Below are 13,523 nucleotides of genomic sequence, written 5' to 3' on the forward strand. Positions count from 1 at the left end.
GGCGGGGGCGGCACTCGTGGGCGGCAGCGGCCCGGGATGTTGGCGGCTGCGACGCCGCCGGTGAGGGGGAGCGAGAGGGGGGTCCTGGCTCGGCCGCCCCCGCTTCTCCTGAGACCCCCCACTGCTTGCCCGGCGCTGCCGCTTCACTCCCCGCGGCGAAACCCCAGCATGGGGCTTCTCCTTCCCCTCTTTGTCCGGCTCCTCCTGCGCCGCCACCGCCCGTACTACGCGCACTGCTCCGACCTGCGCAGCCATTTCACCCACAAACACACATTTAAATGGCCCGACCGCCCCCCCGTCCGCGCACCGCGCAAGCGCCACTTGCGCACGGCCCTCTGGGCATTGGAGTCTCTCCTTCTCTCTCCATTTGTCGGCCGTGCTCGGCGCGGAGCGGAACATGCCGGAAGCGGCGGTGCCCAGCGCTCCGCGGGCCTCTCCCACCGAGCTTCTATTGTAAAGCGCCCTGGGCCGCGCAAAGACGCGTGGGACCCGTAGTCTCGCCGCCCCCGCCGCGTCCCTGGCGCTGAGTGGAGGAGCGGAGCGGGAGCGTGCGCCGAGTCACGCTTCGGGCTGCGACGCAACGGCAGCCGGCCGGCGAGTTGCCGCCAACCGCCCTAACGGCCCGAACATTGTTAATGGCTCTCCGAGTCTGGCTGCGCGCTCACGTTATCGTCTGCCTGCGTCCCTTCGTCATTTTACACTGAATAGGTGGTTTCCATGGTGACTTCTGCACGTCGTGTTGCTCTCACCACCCTTTGTGAGGTAGAAGAATCTCCGGCCTTGTCCCGTGACAGACGGTACCGTGAAGGGAAAAAGAGGATTTACTGTTACGCAAAATGACGGTAGTTTTGCTGCGACGTGCAGTAGGGCTGCAGTTAGGTGTTTGGAAGCGCCTTCCGGGCGTTGCTGTGGTCCCAGCTACAGGCGTAACCAGACAGGTGCGCGACCTGCCTGGCGGCCCGGGAACCCGCTGGGGCTACGGAAGACCCGAGGTGGAAAAGCCTGTTTTCATTTTTATATGATTTTTTCCAGATCATAAGTGTAAGGTTGCATAAATTTGAAGGGCGTGTCTACCAGTGAACACTCCCCAGATCGTCACCTTCACCAAGGGAAATTTTATTTAGACTTTCGTCACTCAACTTTTAACTAGGATTCTTTTAATGCATTTGGTCTTTAACAACGATATTTGAAAATAATTGGTTGCAGTGATACACAGAAGATAAAATTACTGCTTTGATACCACTAATTCTTACAGAATTACATAAAACTAAGTGAACACTGCTGTAATGAAGTTTGTTTCAAAACAAGAAAGTTAGCAGGCCGTGGTGGCACACGCATGTAATCCCAGCACTCGGGAGGCTGAGGCAGGAGGATCGTTGCTAGTTTGAGGCCAGCCCTGGCTACAAAGTGAGCTCAAGGCCGGCCTAAACTGCATAGTGAGACCCTGTCTCAAAAAAAAAAGTTCATTGATACCTATTGGGTATACTGTACTAGGATAGGGTAAATTGAATGACACATTACTTATCATTAGGCTTCCTAAGAAAAAGTACTAATGAGAAAATACTGTTAATACTGTTTCTAAAAGGTATAAATAAACTTCTTTAAATGAAAAGATGTTATGTCACTAGGATAAGCTAATCCTTTCTAATCTTACTGATATAGTAAATTATTTGCTACATAAAATTAGATTTGGAATGTCAAATTGTCTTAATACAAATCCATATACAGAAATTTAAATAACCAGTACCTCTGGTTGATTGTATAGAAATTGCACGTTTATATAGGACCTTTAATATAAAGACAGTGCTACCCAAAGGTAGCAATTTTCTTATTTTTCTAGAATTGGTAGTTGAGATTAAAACATAGCAGAAATGTGGTTGACTATCTTGCTGTTGATATATGCAAATAAAAAATACAAAAAATGTTGTTATTTGTACATCTTATTCTGTTAAATGTAACTTCTTTTCTTACTACTCCAGTCTCCCACAACGTTTAGAAAGATAAGTGACCCCATTTAGGCAAAAATAACTCCTAGAGAATAGACATTGTCACAAGCAGTAATTTTATACTGCAACTACAAGGTAAGAATAAAACTAATTTTTGTATTATGTTCTGACCGTGTAGAAATTTAATTGAAATCCACTTCTTAAAAAACTTTTTATATGTACCAACTTCCCACAAAGAATGTAAACATTATGTACTACACACATGTACTGATAAGCTAAAATTTTTTTAAGCGTATTTACTCTCAGAAAAGACTGAAAAAAACTTTGTATTTCAGTCATACATGGTGATACACCACACATTGGGAAGGCTGAGGCAGGAGGATCACTTGATCCCAAGAGTTCTAGACCAGCCTGGATAACAGTGAACAAAAATGAACAAAAATTTACATTTATGTAAAAAAGTAGAATAGCGTCCACAAGTAAAAACTAAATCCATTTTTAAAATGTTTCTCATACAGCAGTCTCTTCATAAACTCAAATGAACTTTTTATTTACAATTTTGAACCCAGTGTAAATGATAGGAAAATGCAAAACTTCTGGACTTTTTACACACTGATTTTCTTTTAAAAGTTATTAACCGTATATCTTCTTTATGATATTATGAATATACAGCACTTATTTTAGCTAGCCAGTAGTTGTGTTTGCAGACAATTTGCATTCCATATTCTTATAAATCCTGAGTTTATTAAATATTCCAAGATGGTGGTGGGTTCCGTGGTCCTTTGGGTTTTGAAAAACGATTTGCAAAACCTGAGGACAAAAATAAAAATGAACAAAGAGGTTATTTTTTAAAATACAGAAGTAAAGCCAGGCATAAGCTTTATTATTATGGTCCATACCTATAATCCCAGTACTCTGGGATGCTGAGGCAGGAGGATCATAAATTCAAACCCAGCATGGGAACATAGCAACTTAACAAGGGCTCTGGTTGAGTTCAGTCCCCAGTACTAAATTAAAAAATACTTGGAATTTACAGAGTAACACATATAAATACATGGATTCTTTTCAAAAGTCCAGATAACATCTTTGACCAATTTAGTAGTAGATTGTAAGGACATTATAGTTATTTAAAACTTAAATGATAACAGAATACTTACTTTATTTTTGTAGTGCTGGTGATATCTAGGGCACTGTGCCACCGGGTTTGATCTACCACTCTGCCACCCCCCCACCTGGTTACTAATATTTTAAATTTGTAGAGCACTTATAGATTTAATAATGGTAATATCTGGATGGAAAAGCTGGTTATAATAACCTTTGATAATTCAGTACATTAAATCATTTATATACATTTTTATCCACATCCACTCATCACAAAATTCAATATCAGTTTCACAAAACTCAGAACTATTTCTTTCATATTATATATTAAATCCAGTTATACCTCTCTGTAAGCTCAGAAAGTTGTGGATTACTAACCAATTATGTTAGAAGAGATTAGAAAAAAGTAAACTAATAATCCTGGAAAACTAAATAGTTGAACAATCACTTTTACTTGTCTTTTTCCCTCAAACTCATACCCCCTACCTCCCACAAAGGAAGATGAGGAAAATTTTCACAAATAATGAAGGCTATTTTGGGGTGCTGTCAGAAGATTTGCACATTGATGATATTGGTTTTTATCACTTCAGCAAAACATGCCTTTCCTTTTTTGATGGTAGTATATTTTCAAGGCATCCTATACTTAGTTAACTTCAAGGGCTTAAATTAAGAAAAGTTTGAAAATCAGAAAAACAACAGTGCATGGAAAACTCAAAAGATATTCCTAAACCTTTTATTTCATTGCCTTACCTAGTAACTCTTCAAATGTTACCTAAATCATGATTTACAAAAAACTATACCAGAACTGGAAGAATAATAGCATAGTAGAAAAAGGGAAAATACAATGTAAAAAAATAAGACTAGTAAACCAATAAAATTAACAGGGGCAATAAAAAAAAAATTGGAGGAAGGATCCACAGCCTAGTCCATGTACATTTTACCCCTGTGAATAACAAACACTAGATAGAGGGTAAAATATTTCATGTTAAATAACTGTATACAGTAATCAAATACCTCCTCGGTACAGATATTTTGACTGTAATCCAAGTGGATCGAAATCATAAGTAAGGACATGTTACCTGATGAAGTATGTAAGATAGAAGGAATTCTTACATTTAGTCTCCTTTATTGTTCAATTCTCAATAGAAATGAGGTTTTGTTTTGTTTTTTTTTTGGCATGTGGGTTAATTCAGGAAACATGAACCACAAGTTTTTCTTTCAAATTTAAATACGTTTTGAAGTAATGTATCCTTGCAATTAACATTTCTTTCTTTATAAAAAACAGCAGTGAAAAAAATAAATTCTGCTTTTCTAGTAAGTAAACTGTTTGAATCTAGGCATATTTAAGGAGTAACACGGAGGCAGCTCTCTAATATTCTATCTTCAGACCACTGTGAACTTATGTAGACTATAAATTAGACTGGCTTAGAGAAAAAGAAGAAAATATGACCAGTATGTTCCAGGCAAAGTTGAATGCTTTTTCATAGTTAATGCAATATTTTACATAAATGGTATTAACTAAATGATTCCATAAAATCATATATATATTTTTTTGAGACAGAGTCCCACTCTGCAGTTCAGACTGGCCTTGAACTCACTATGTAGCCTAGGCTGGTCTTGAACTCACAGTGATCCTCCCGCCTCAGCCTCCCGAGTGCTGGGATTGCAGCTGTGCACCACCATGCCCAGCCATAATTTTAAATAATATTTTAAACCATAGAGTTAATAAAATCCAAACAAAATTTTATGGTTAAAGAAACAAATACAGAAATTCTAGTTAGAGATGATCTCAAACTGAAATAGGGGCTGCAACACAAATATGGCAGAGATTTGTAATTCTCTATCAAAATCTCTCTCTGCTTTTTTCATGGAAATAAAAAATTGTATCTGGGCAATTGTATATGAGGTCTGACCAAGAAGTACAGTGAATGTTTAAATTTTTAAATTATTACAGTAAAAGACACATTGCCATGAGACCCCTTCAAAATACTCTCGGGGTCCTCCATATCCTTTTGGAGGTCTGCTTTTTGGTTAATAAATTTAGTAGTAAGTAGCCCACATTAATTGACAGACTTAGAAATTATACTATAATGTCATTTTTAGTATCACAAGTACAAGTCATACAGAAAAATACAATGCTTAAAATAATACAAAATTACCATCTAGTTTATGTCTTATACTTAGAGTCAAATGGCTAAGCAATTCCTTTATTTTTATAGCAGTTCCTATAAACTCAAAATTATACTTCATCTCCTACTGTTTACTGAGTTATATAAGATTAGATAGCAACTGCTTTTGTTTTCACACTTGTATATTTTTTGTAACTTTGTTATAGGTATGAATGAGACTAGAGCATCTCAGTTTCATTTTACTAGTCATGTTTATTTACTACATGCTAGTATAATTTAGTTATCTATATTTCTTTTCCACGTATGCTAGACAACTCAGCCCTATTTGAGATGTTAAGATGTAGCTGAGAAATGAGGGTGTTGCTCAGTGGTACAGTGGTTGCCTAGCATGCATGATGCCATGGGTTTGATTTTTAGCACTTAAAAAAAAAAGGTAGCTGAGGTTAAAAAAAATAAATTACATGGAAAAGAATGTAAATATAAGGATCTATACTGTAAAATTATATTTTCTTTAAAAACTCTGCTATAAAATAATGCACATACCAAAACTTGGAAATGATCTGGAATTATTTGACGGGATAGATTCTACAGGCTTACTTGATGAGGAAGAATTACAGATACCTATAATCAAAAGAAAAAAACACAAGGGGAACAATGAAGACAGACTCATATTACTGTTTATCAAATTGCATAAATGAGATTAAACATCCCCAGAGTAACTAGTATTCCCAAAATAAATATATCAGTATCAGATGTTAACAAAAATACAGGTACTTACAAATGGTTGCCACCATAATCTTTGTTTTGTTTTGTTTAATGGTTGTTTTTTTTTTTTTTTTCACATAAGGAAGCATTTATTTGGGGTTTAACATGAGAAATCATACAAATAAAATTTGTATGAACACAAATCGAGAGTCATAACACACAGCAAAGAACAAAGTAAAAACAAAACTAATTGGCAGCTATATACAGTTGGACACAGTTGTGTTTTGTACACTAGAAAGTCTTTTACAAAATAATCATTAGAGCAACAGACCAATCTTCAGTGCTGTCCTAGAAGATTTCTTATGCATCTCCTGTTTTCTCCAATGTCTTCCTCTTTAGTTTGGCTGGTAATTATTTTGGTGGTTGCCACCTCCTCGAGATGCCTTGCCATAAGTTCTCTGTTGACCACTGCAGTCTGCATGTCCCTGGCCGTATCCGTAGTTTCCATAGTTATACCCAGTATAATCTTATCTGCCATCACCACTATAGTTTTGATCACCACCATAGGCACTATTGTAATTTCCATATCCTTGATCATAATACTTATTAAATCCTTGGTTCCAGTTGTGGCCCTGACCTCCGCCACAACCCCTAGTACCACCTCATCCACCAGGTGCAGTGCCTTTTCCTCCGTTTTGTTTAATGAGTTTTTTCTTTGCAATCAGATAATGTAGTAAATCCTAACACTAAAGAAAACTGCTAAAGGAATGAGAACCATTATATCCTGAATCAGCCTTTTTTGGGATTCACATTTTAGCTTTGTACTTTGTCTTTAACCACTCTTAGTACACTTCTAAATCTTCATTTTAGTGGCTGGGGATTTAGCTCAGCAGCACAGTGCTTGCCTGGCAAGTGCAAGGTTGTGAGTTCGATTCCCAGTACCGGAGAAAAACCAAAAAATAAAATAAAATAAAATAAAAGTAAATCTTCACTTTATTTATTCATCGATGGTGAGTCTGTGACTTTTCTTCCATTATTCTCTAGTTCTAGAATCTCTCTTCATTTTCAAGCCTACTTTTTTTCCAATTTTAGACGATTCTAATTTAGATCCATAGTTTCCCAGAAGCCTTGTTATGCTACTTTGTTATGCTGCTTTGTTTTGGTTTTTTAGTTGCTTACATGCAGTGTTAAAAAATATATATGTATTCCAGTGCTGTAATATATACAAATATTAGCTTGCTCCCTATTTTCTTCCCTGCCCAGTTTTTAAAACAATCCAATGGAAACTGGTCCACATCTTCACACAGGTACTATCTTGCAATGAAAAAAGATAATTTCAGTTTGGATAAATTTTCTAACAAATAGCATGCCTATAATCCCAGCACTCGAGAGGCTGAGACAGGAGGATTGGCACGAGTTCAAGGCCCGCCTGGGCTACATAGTGAATTCAAGGTGAGCCTGAACTAGATAGTGAGACCTTGTCTCAAAAAAAATTTTCTAACAAACAGCATATAAATGGGGAGAGGCTATTAAATATTCTCATTTTTGTTTTCAGCATTTCAGAGTGCAATATGAGAACTGCATATATGTATTTGCACATGCATACCTAAATATGAAGATTCTAGAAGCACCTTCCCTTCTGGGAGATAATTGAGTATGAATTACTAGAATATATACTAAGATTTCAATCATATCCAATTAAATATATATTTGTTGGTACCTACTGTGTGACAAGCATTAGGCTAGGCCCTGAGGACAGACATGAATACAAAGTGGATGAAGGTGAAGAAGTTCAGGAGATAACAATCTCTATACTGCATATGGGCTGAGTGCTTGTTACAAAGGAGCAAAAATCCTACACGTGTATATTGGAGGGAATGCTATTTTACATAATGACATACCTTAGATATTTTCTAAAAGAAAAAGTAAAAGTGGGTGTGCAAATCATTAAGCTGCTAGAATTTGCAGCGTGAATTTGGCAATGCTACAGGATTAATGCCCTGGTGAACTGTAAAAAAAAAACTTACTTTTATTGCTGAGATAAAATATCTGACCCCCAAAGATAAAGGGAGGGTAATTTTTAGAGTAGTTTACAGAGTCTGGATATTAACCCTTATCAGAAGAGTGGCTGGCAAAAAAATTTCTGCCATTCGTAGGTTGTCACTTCACTCTGTTGATTGTTTCCTTTGTTGTACATAAACTTTGCGGTTTGTTGTTATCCGATCTGTTGATTCTATTCAGGAAGTCCTTGCCTATGCCTCTGGCTTCAAGTGTTTCTCCTAAGTTATCTTCCATCATTTCAATATTTCTGTTTGTATATCTAAGTCTCTGATCCATTTTGATTTGATATTAGCATAGGGTAAGAGACATGGATCTCATTTCAATAACTGCATGTGTATAACCAATTTTCCCAGCACCATTTGTTAAAGAAGCTATCTATTCTCCAAGTGTTTTTGGCCCTTTTATGAAAAATCAAATAGCTGAAAGTGCATGCATTTGTTTCTCTGTTTTATGTTCTATTCCATTGGTCTACATGTCTATTTTTGTGCCAGTGTTGTGCTGTTTTTGTTATTACTGCTCTGTAGTATAATTTAAAATCTAAAATTGTGATGCTTCCACTTTGCTCTTTTTGCTCAGTATCACTTTGACTATTCTGGTCTCCCTGGTTCCATATAAACTTTAAGATTTTTTTTTTCTAGTTCAGTGAAGAATACTGTTGGCTAAAAGCCAGGCGTGGTGGCATATGCCTGTCAATCCCAGCACGCAGGAGGCTGAGGCAGGAGGATCTTTGCGAGTTTAAGGCCAGCCTAGGCTACAAAATGAGCTCAAGGCCAGCCTGAACTGCATAGCGAGACCCTGTCTCAAAAAGACAAAATATATATATATATATATATAGTTGGTAGTTTAATAGAGGTTACATTAAATCCATAGATCATTTTGATAGTACAAACATTTTAACATTAACTCTGCCTATCCAAGAACAGAAGATGTCTTTCCATTTTTATGCATCCTCTTCAATCTCTTTCTTCAGAGTTCTATAGTTTTTATTATGGATGTCTTTCACCACCTTGTTTAGGTTGATTCCTATGTATCTCTTTCTTTGTTTCCTTTGTTCTTTCTTTCTTTCTTTTGATGCTATTGTGAATGGGATTGTTTTTCCTGATTTCTTTTTTTTGTCTTTTTTTTTTTTTTTTTTTTTTTGAGACAGGATCTGGCTATGCAGTTCAGGCTGGTCTTGAGCTCATTTTGTAGCCCAGGCTGGTCTCAAACTTACAACCATCCTCCTGCCTCAGTCTCCTGAGTGCTGGGATTACAGGTGCGCACCACAACGCCCAGCGGTTTTTCCTGATTTCTTTCTTGGTGAGTTTCTTATTGGTGTACAGGAACACTATTGATTTTGTCTGTTTGTTTGTTTGTTTGTTTGTTTGTTTGAGACAGAGTCTTGTTATGTGGTTCAGCTTGCCTTGAACTCACTATGTAGCCAGCGCTGGCCTTGAACACAGTGATCCTCCTGCCTCAGCATCCCAAGAGCTGGGATTACAGGTATGTGCCACCACACTCAGCTAGCACTGTAGATTTTGATGTATTAGTATTGGATCCTGTCACTTTGCAGAATTTGTTTATCAGCCCTAGGAATCCTGTGGGGAAGTATTCTTGAGGGGAGTCTTCTACATATAAGATCATATCGTCTGCACACAGGGATAATTTGACTTGTTTTCCTCTACATATCCCTTTTATTTCTTTGTTTTTCCTGCTTTCTTTGGATACTGTTTCAAGTACTGTATTGAACAGGAGTGATGAGAGTGGAGATTCTTGTCTCATTCTTGATTTTAGATGGAATCCTTTCAGCTTTTCCCCCATGATGTGGGCTGTGTGTTTGTCATATATGGGTTTTATCAGTTTGAGGTAATGTCCTTGTATTCCTATTTTCATCAGGATTTTTAAACATGAAGAGATGTTGGAGCCAGATATGGTGGCACAAACCTGTAATCTTGGCCCTCAGAAGGCTGAGGCAGGAGGATTGCCACAAGTTTGAGGCCAGCTTGGAGAAAGAGTGAGATCCTATCTCAAAAAGGACAGAGAGAGAGAGAGAGACAGAGACAGAGACAGAGAGAGACAGAGATGTTGGATTTTATCAAAGGTTTTCTCTGCATCTATTGATATGATTATGTGATTTTTATACTTTATTTATGTGGTATGTTTCACTTATTGATTTATGTATGAATGATATATCTTTCCATCCCTGAGGTGAACCCTACCTGTTTATGGTGTATGTGGAATTTTGTACACAAATACCTTATTGAGGATTTTGGAACCCTATTCATCAAGGATATTAACCTATAGTTTATTTTTATTTTTATATTTTGAGTCCTTATTGAGTTTTACTATCACAGCTGGCTTCATGAAATGAGTTTGGAAACATTCTTTCCCTTTCAATTATAAGGAAAAGTTTGAGGAGTATTGGCATCAGTTCTTCTCTAAAGTTCTCTTAAAATTCAACAGTGAATCCATCAGACCCTGGGATTTTCTTAGTTGTAGAATTTTTATTTATGGCATCAATTTCATTGCTTGTCACTGGTCTATTCAGTTTTTAAATCTTCTTGGTTCAATTCTGGTAAGTTATATGTGTCTGGAAATTTATACATTTTTTTCTATATTCTCCAATTCATTGGAATGTAAGTTTTCAAAATAGCGTCTAATATTCGTCTGGATTTCTATGGTTACCTATTATAATTTCACCTTTTTTATTTCCAATTGTATTATGGTGGATCTTCCTCTTTCATTTAAATTCACCTGAAAATTTGTTAATCTTGTTTACGTTCTCAGAGAATTCGCCTTAAAGTCATTGATCCTTTGTATTTTTTTTTTAGTCTCAAATTCACTGATTTCTTCTCATTAATTTCTTTCCTTCTACAAATTTTGGATTTGAATTGCTCTTGTTTTTCTAGGACCTTCACATGCAACAATAGGTTTTGGGATTGCTCTGTTTTTCTAAAACAGGCACTCACAGCTATGAGGTTCCCTCTCAGAACTGCTTTCATTATGTCCCACAGATTCTTATATGTTGTATTACCATTGTCATATGATTCCAGGAATTTTTAAATTTCTTCTGTGATTTCTTTTGTGACTTATTGCTCATCAAGAGTTGATCTCCATGCATTTGTGTAGTTTCTGAGGTTTGTTTTGCTGTTAATATCTAGTTTCATTCCACTATGACCTCATAGGATGTAAGAGATTATTTCAATGTTTTTGTATTTATTAAGACATGCTTTGGAGAGAGTTTCATGGACTGCTGAAAAGATGGTGTATTCTGCTATTGTTAGATGAAATACTCTGTAGATAATAGTTAAAACCATTTGTTTGATGGTATAGTTTAACCCTGCTATTTCTTTGTTGATTTTTTTGTCTAGTTGACCTATTTATTTGTGGGAGATGAGTATTGAGCTCCCCTACAAAGATTGTGATTGTATTAGTGTCTTATCTGTCCTTTTATGTCAAGTAGTTTTCTTTTATGAAATTGGGCTTGCTGATGTTCAGTAAATCTTCGTAAATTGTTCCCTTTACCAATATATAGTGACCTTCTTTTTGTCTTCTGACCAGTTTTGGTTTGAAGTCAAATTTGTCGGAAATGAGAACAGCTGCTCTTGTTTTCTTTCCAGCTCAGCTGTTTGGAATATTATTTTTGATCTTTTCACTTTTCATCTGTGTGTCTCTTTATGAGTGAAGTGTGTCTCCTGCAGGTAACATATAGTTTTTTGATCCAATCTACCAGTCTATATCTTTTGATTGGAGAGTTAAGATTATTTACATAGACTGTTACTATTGAAAGGTATATACCATTTCCTATTATTATGCTACTTTCAAGTGTTTGATTCCTTTGATTTTCTTTTGTTTAACTCTCCCACTGAGATTTGTTCTCTCCTTTGGGCTCAGGTGGTGTTGTCATCTTTGTTTAGGACTCCCTTAAGTATTTTCTGCAGTGCTAGTTTGGTGGTCATATTTCTTTAGTTTATCTTTATCCTGATAGGAATTTATTTCACCAAGGATAATTTTACAGGCTATAGTAATCTGAGTGGGCAATTATTTTCCTTTAGGGCTGGAAAATTTTCACTCTGAGCTCTCCTGGCCTTTAAGGTTTGTGTTGAGAAATCTGCTGTTATTCTGGTGAGTTTGCTCTTATAGGTAATTTTGCACTTTTCTCTAACAGCTTTTAGTTTCTGGGACTTTGACTGTAATGTGTCGTGAAGAGATTTTTTTTTTTTTCTGAGTGCCTTCTTTACCTTGGTATCTATCTCATTCCCTGTTTGGGATGTTTCCTGCCATAATTTTGGTGAATAAATTTTTGTATCATTAGTCTCTGCCCCTATACCTTCCTTAAATCCAGTGATCCTTAAATTTCTTTTAGATTCATCCAGAATCTAGGACCTCTGAGATCATCTTTTGGTTGTCTCTTCATTATTACAGAGTAAATGTCCTATATCAACTTTGTTATCAAGTCCTAATATTGTGTCTTCTGATTGATCTTGCCTACCAACAAAACTTTTGATTAAATCTTACATTTCCAAGATTTCTGCTTGATTTCTTTTTTCTTCTAATTCTTTACTGACATGGTCTTTTATATCCTGCATTGTCGTCTTTAATTCGTTAATCGTATTTTCTTTGACCTCTTCAATCATTGTAACTATTAGTTTTTTTTTTTTTTTTAGTTCTTTGTCTAGAAGACAAAGAACTTTCAGTATACTAGGATCTGTCTCTAGCATTGCATTATGAGATAAGATAAGTTTTTGGTGAATTATTAATTTTTGGAGACATTTTATTGTCTTGTTTTCTCATGGCTATGTGTTTTTGTGTTGAAGGTTGTAGGTCAGTTGGGACAGAAAGCTCTACGTCTCTACTAGAGATGTCTTCAGTAAGTGGATTTCTCCCAGTTCAGAGTATAGGCACCAATTCAACCAATTCAGAGTACTGGGATCAGTCTTACTAGGATCAGTACTAGGATCAGAACAAAGAGTTCCCACTGCATTATGAACTGAGAACATTCCTGGTAATATTAACATTCAAAGAGCCAATCGTATATCAACACATAATATAAAACTTGTTTTAAAAGTTTCAATAAAAAAATAAAAGTTTCAATAACCCAGGAAGATGAGGGAGTAGTAATGATGAAGAATATGATGGGAATTAGGAGAAGAAAAATGAAAAGGAAACAAAAGAAAAAATAGGTTTTGATGATACTATTTTTATGCCCAGAAAGAAAGGAAAAGGCAAGAGGTTTAGGAGACTGTGTGTGAGGTCAGAAAGAAAAAAAAGTGGAAAGTGTGAGAGGCTTTTTGAAGATTGGTGTGAAGCCCAACTAATAGGCTACCCATAATCCAACACTGGAAGATTCAGGAAGCAACCCTTCGTGAGGAAGCACCTGACAGGTTGATCTAAATCTCTATAGAAACTAAAACACTGACACTCATACACAGTTTCTCTATAGAAACTAAAAAATTGACACTCATACACAGTTGTATATACTCATGTGCCTCCCACATACACTGTAGGAGTGAGGAGGCCAGAGGTTCCACAGCCTGCTGAATATCCTTTCATACCATCTCCAGTTCTAGAAGTGGCCCAGTGCTCTATCAGCTCAGATGGG

The 13,523-nt window shown here is 36.8% G+C and overlaps 2 protein-coding genes across 3 annotated transcripts in view; both read right to left on the reverse strand.

Annotated features, from left to right (window-relative positions):
• The window catches only part of Rsbn1 (round spermatid basic protein 1), a gene marked incomplete in the record, with an annotated part of 53,472 nt that extends 52,120 nt beyond the window's left edge, over window positions 1–1,352 (reverse strand). For both annotated transcript variants that reach the window (XM_013516427.1, XM_013516425.1), the window contains 1 exon segment: window positions 1–1,352. In XM_013516427.1, coding sequence (XP_013371881.1) covers window positions 1–399 — 399 coding nt within the window.
• A 1,117-nt stretch (window positions 1,353–2,469) lies between these two features.
• Window positions 2,470–13,523, reverse strand: part of Ptpn22 (protein tyrosine phosphatase, non-receptor type 22 (lymphoid)) — a 56,306-nt gene continuing 45,252 nt past the window's right edge. The window contains exons 20-21 of the mRNA XM_005388984.2: window positions 5,720–5,797; window positions 2,470–2,756 (exon numbers count right to left, since the gene is read on the reverse strand). Coding sequence (XP_005389041.1) covers window positions 2,692–2,756; window positions 5,720–5,797 — 143 coding nt within the window. The 3' untranslated portion in view covers window positions 2,470–2,691. The remainder of the gene's footprint in view (window positions 2,757–5,719; window positions 5,798–13,523) is intronic.

The sequence above is a fragment of the Chinchilla lanigera genome, unplaced genomic scaffold (assembly GCF_000276665.1).
Source record: "Chinchilla lanigera isolate Chin_1 unplaced genomic scaffold, ChiLan1.0 scaffold00034, whole genome shotgun sequence".
Classification (NCBI taxonomy): Eukaryota; Metazoa; Chordata; class Mammalia; order Rodentia; family Chinchillidae; genus Chinchilla; species Chinchilla lanigera.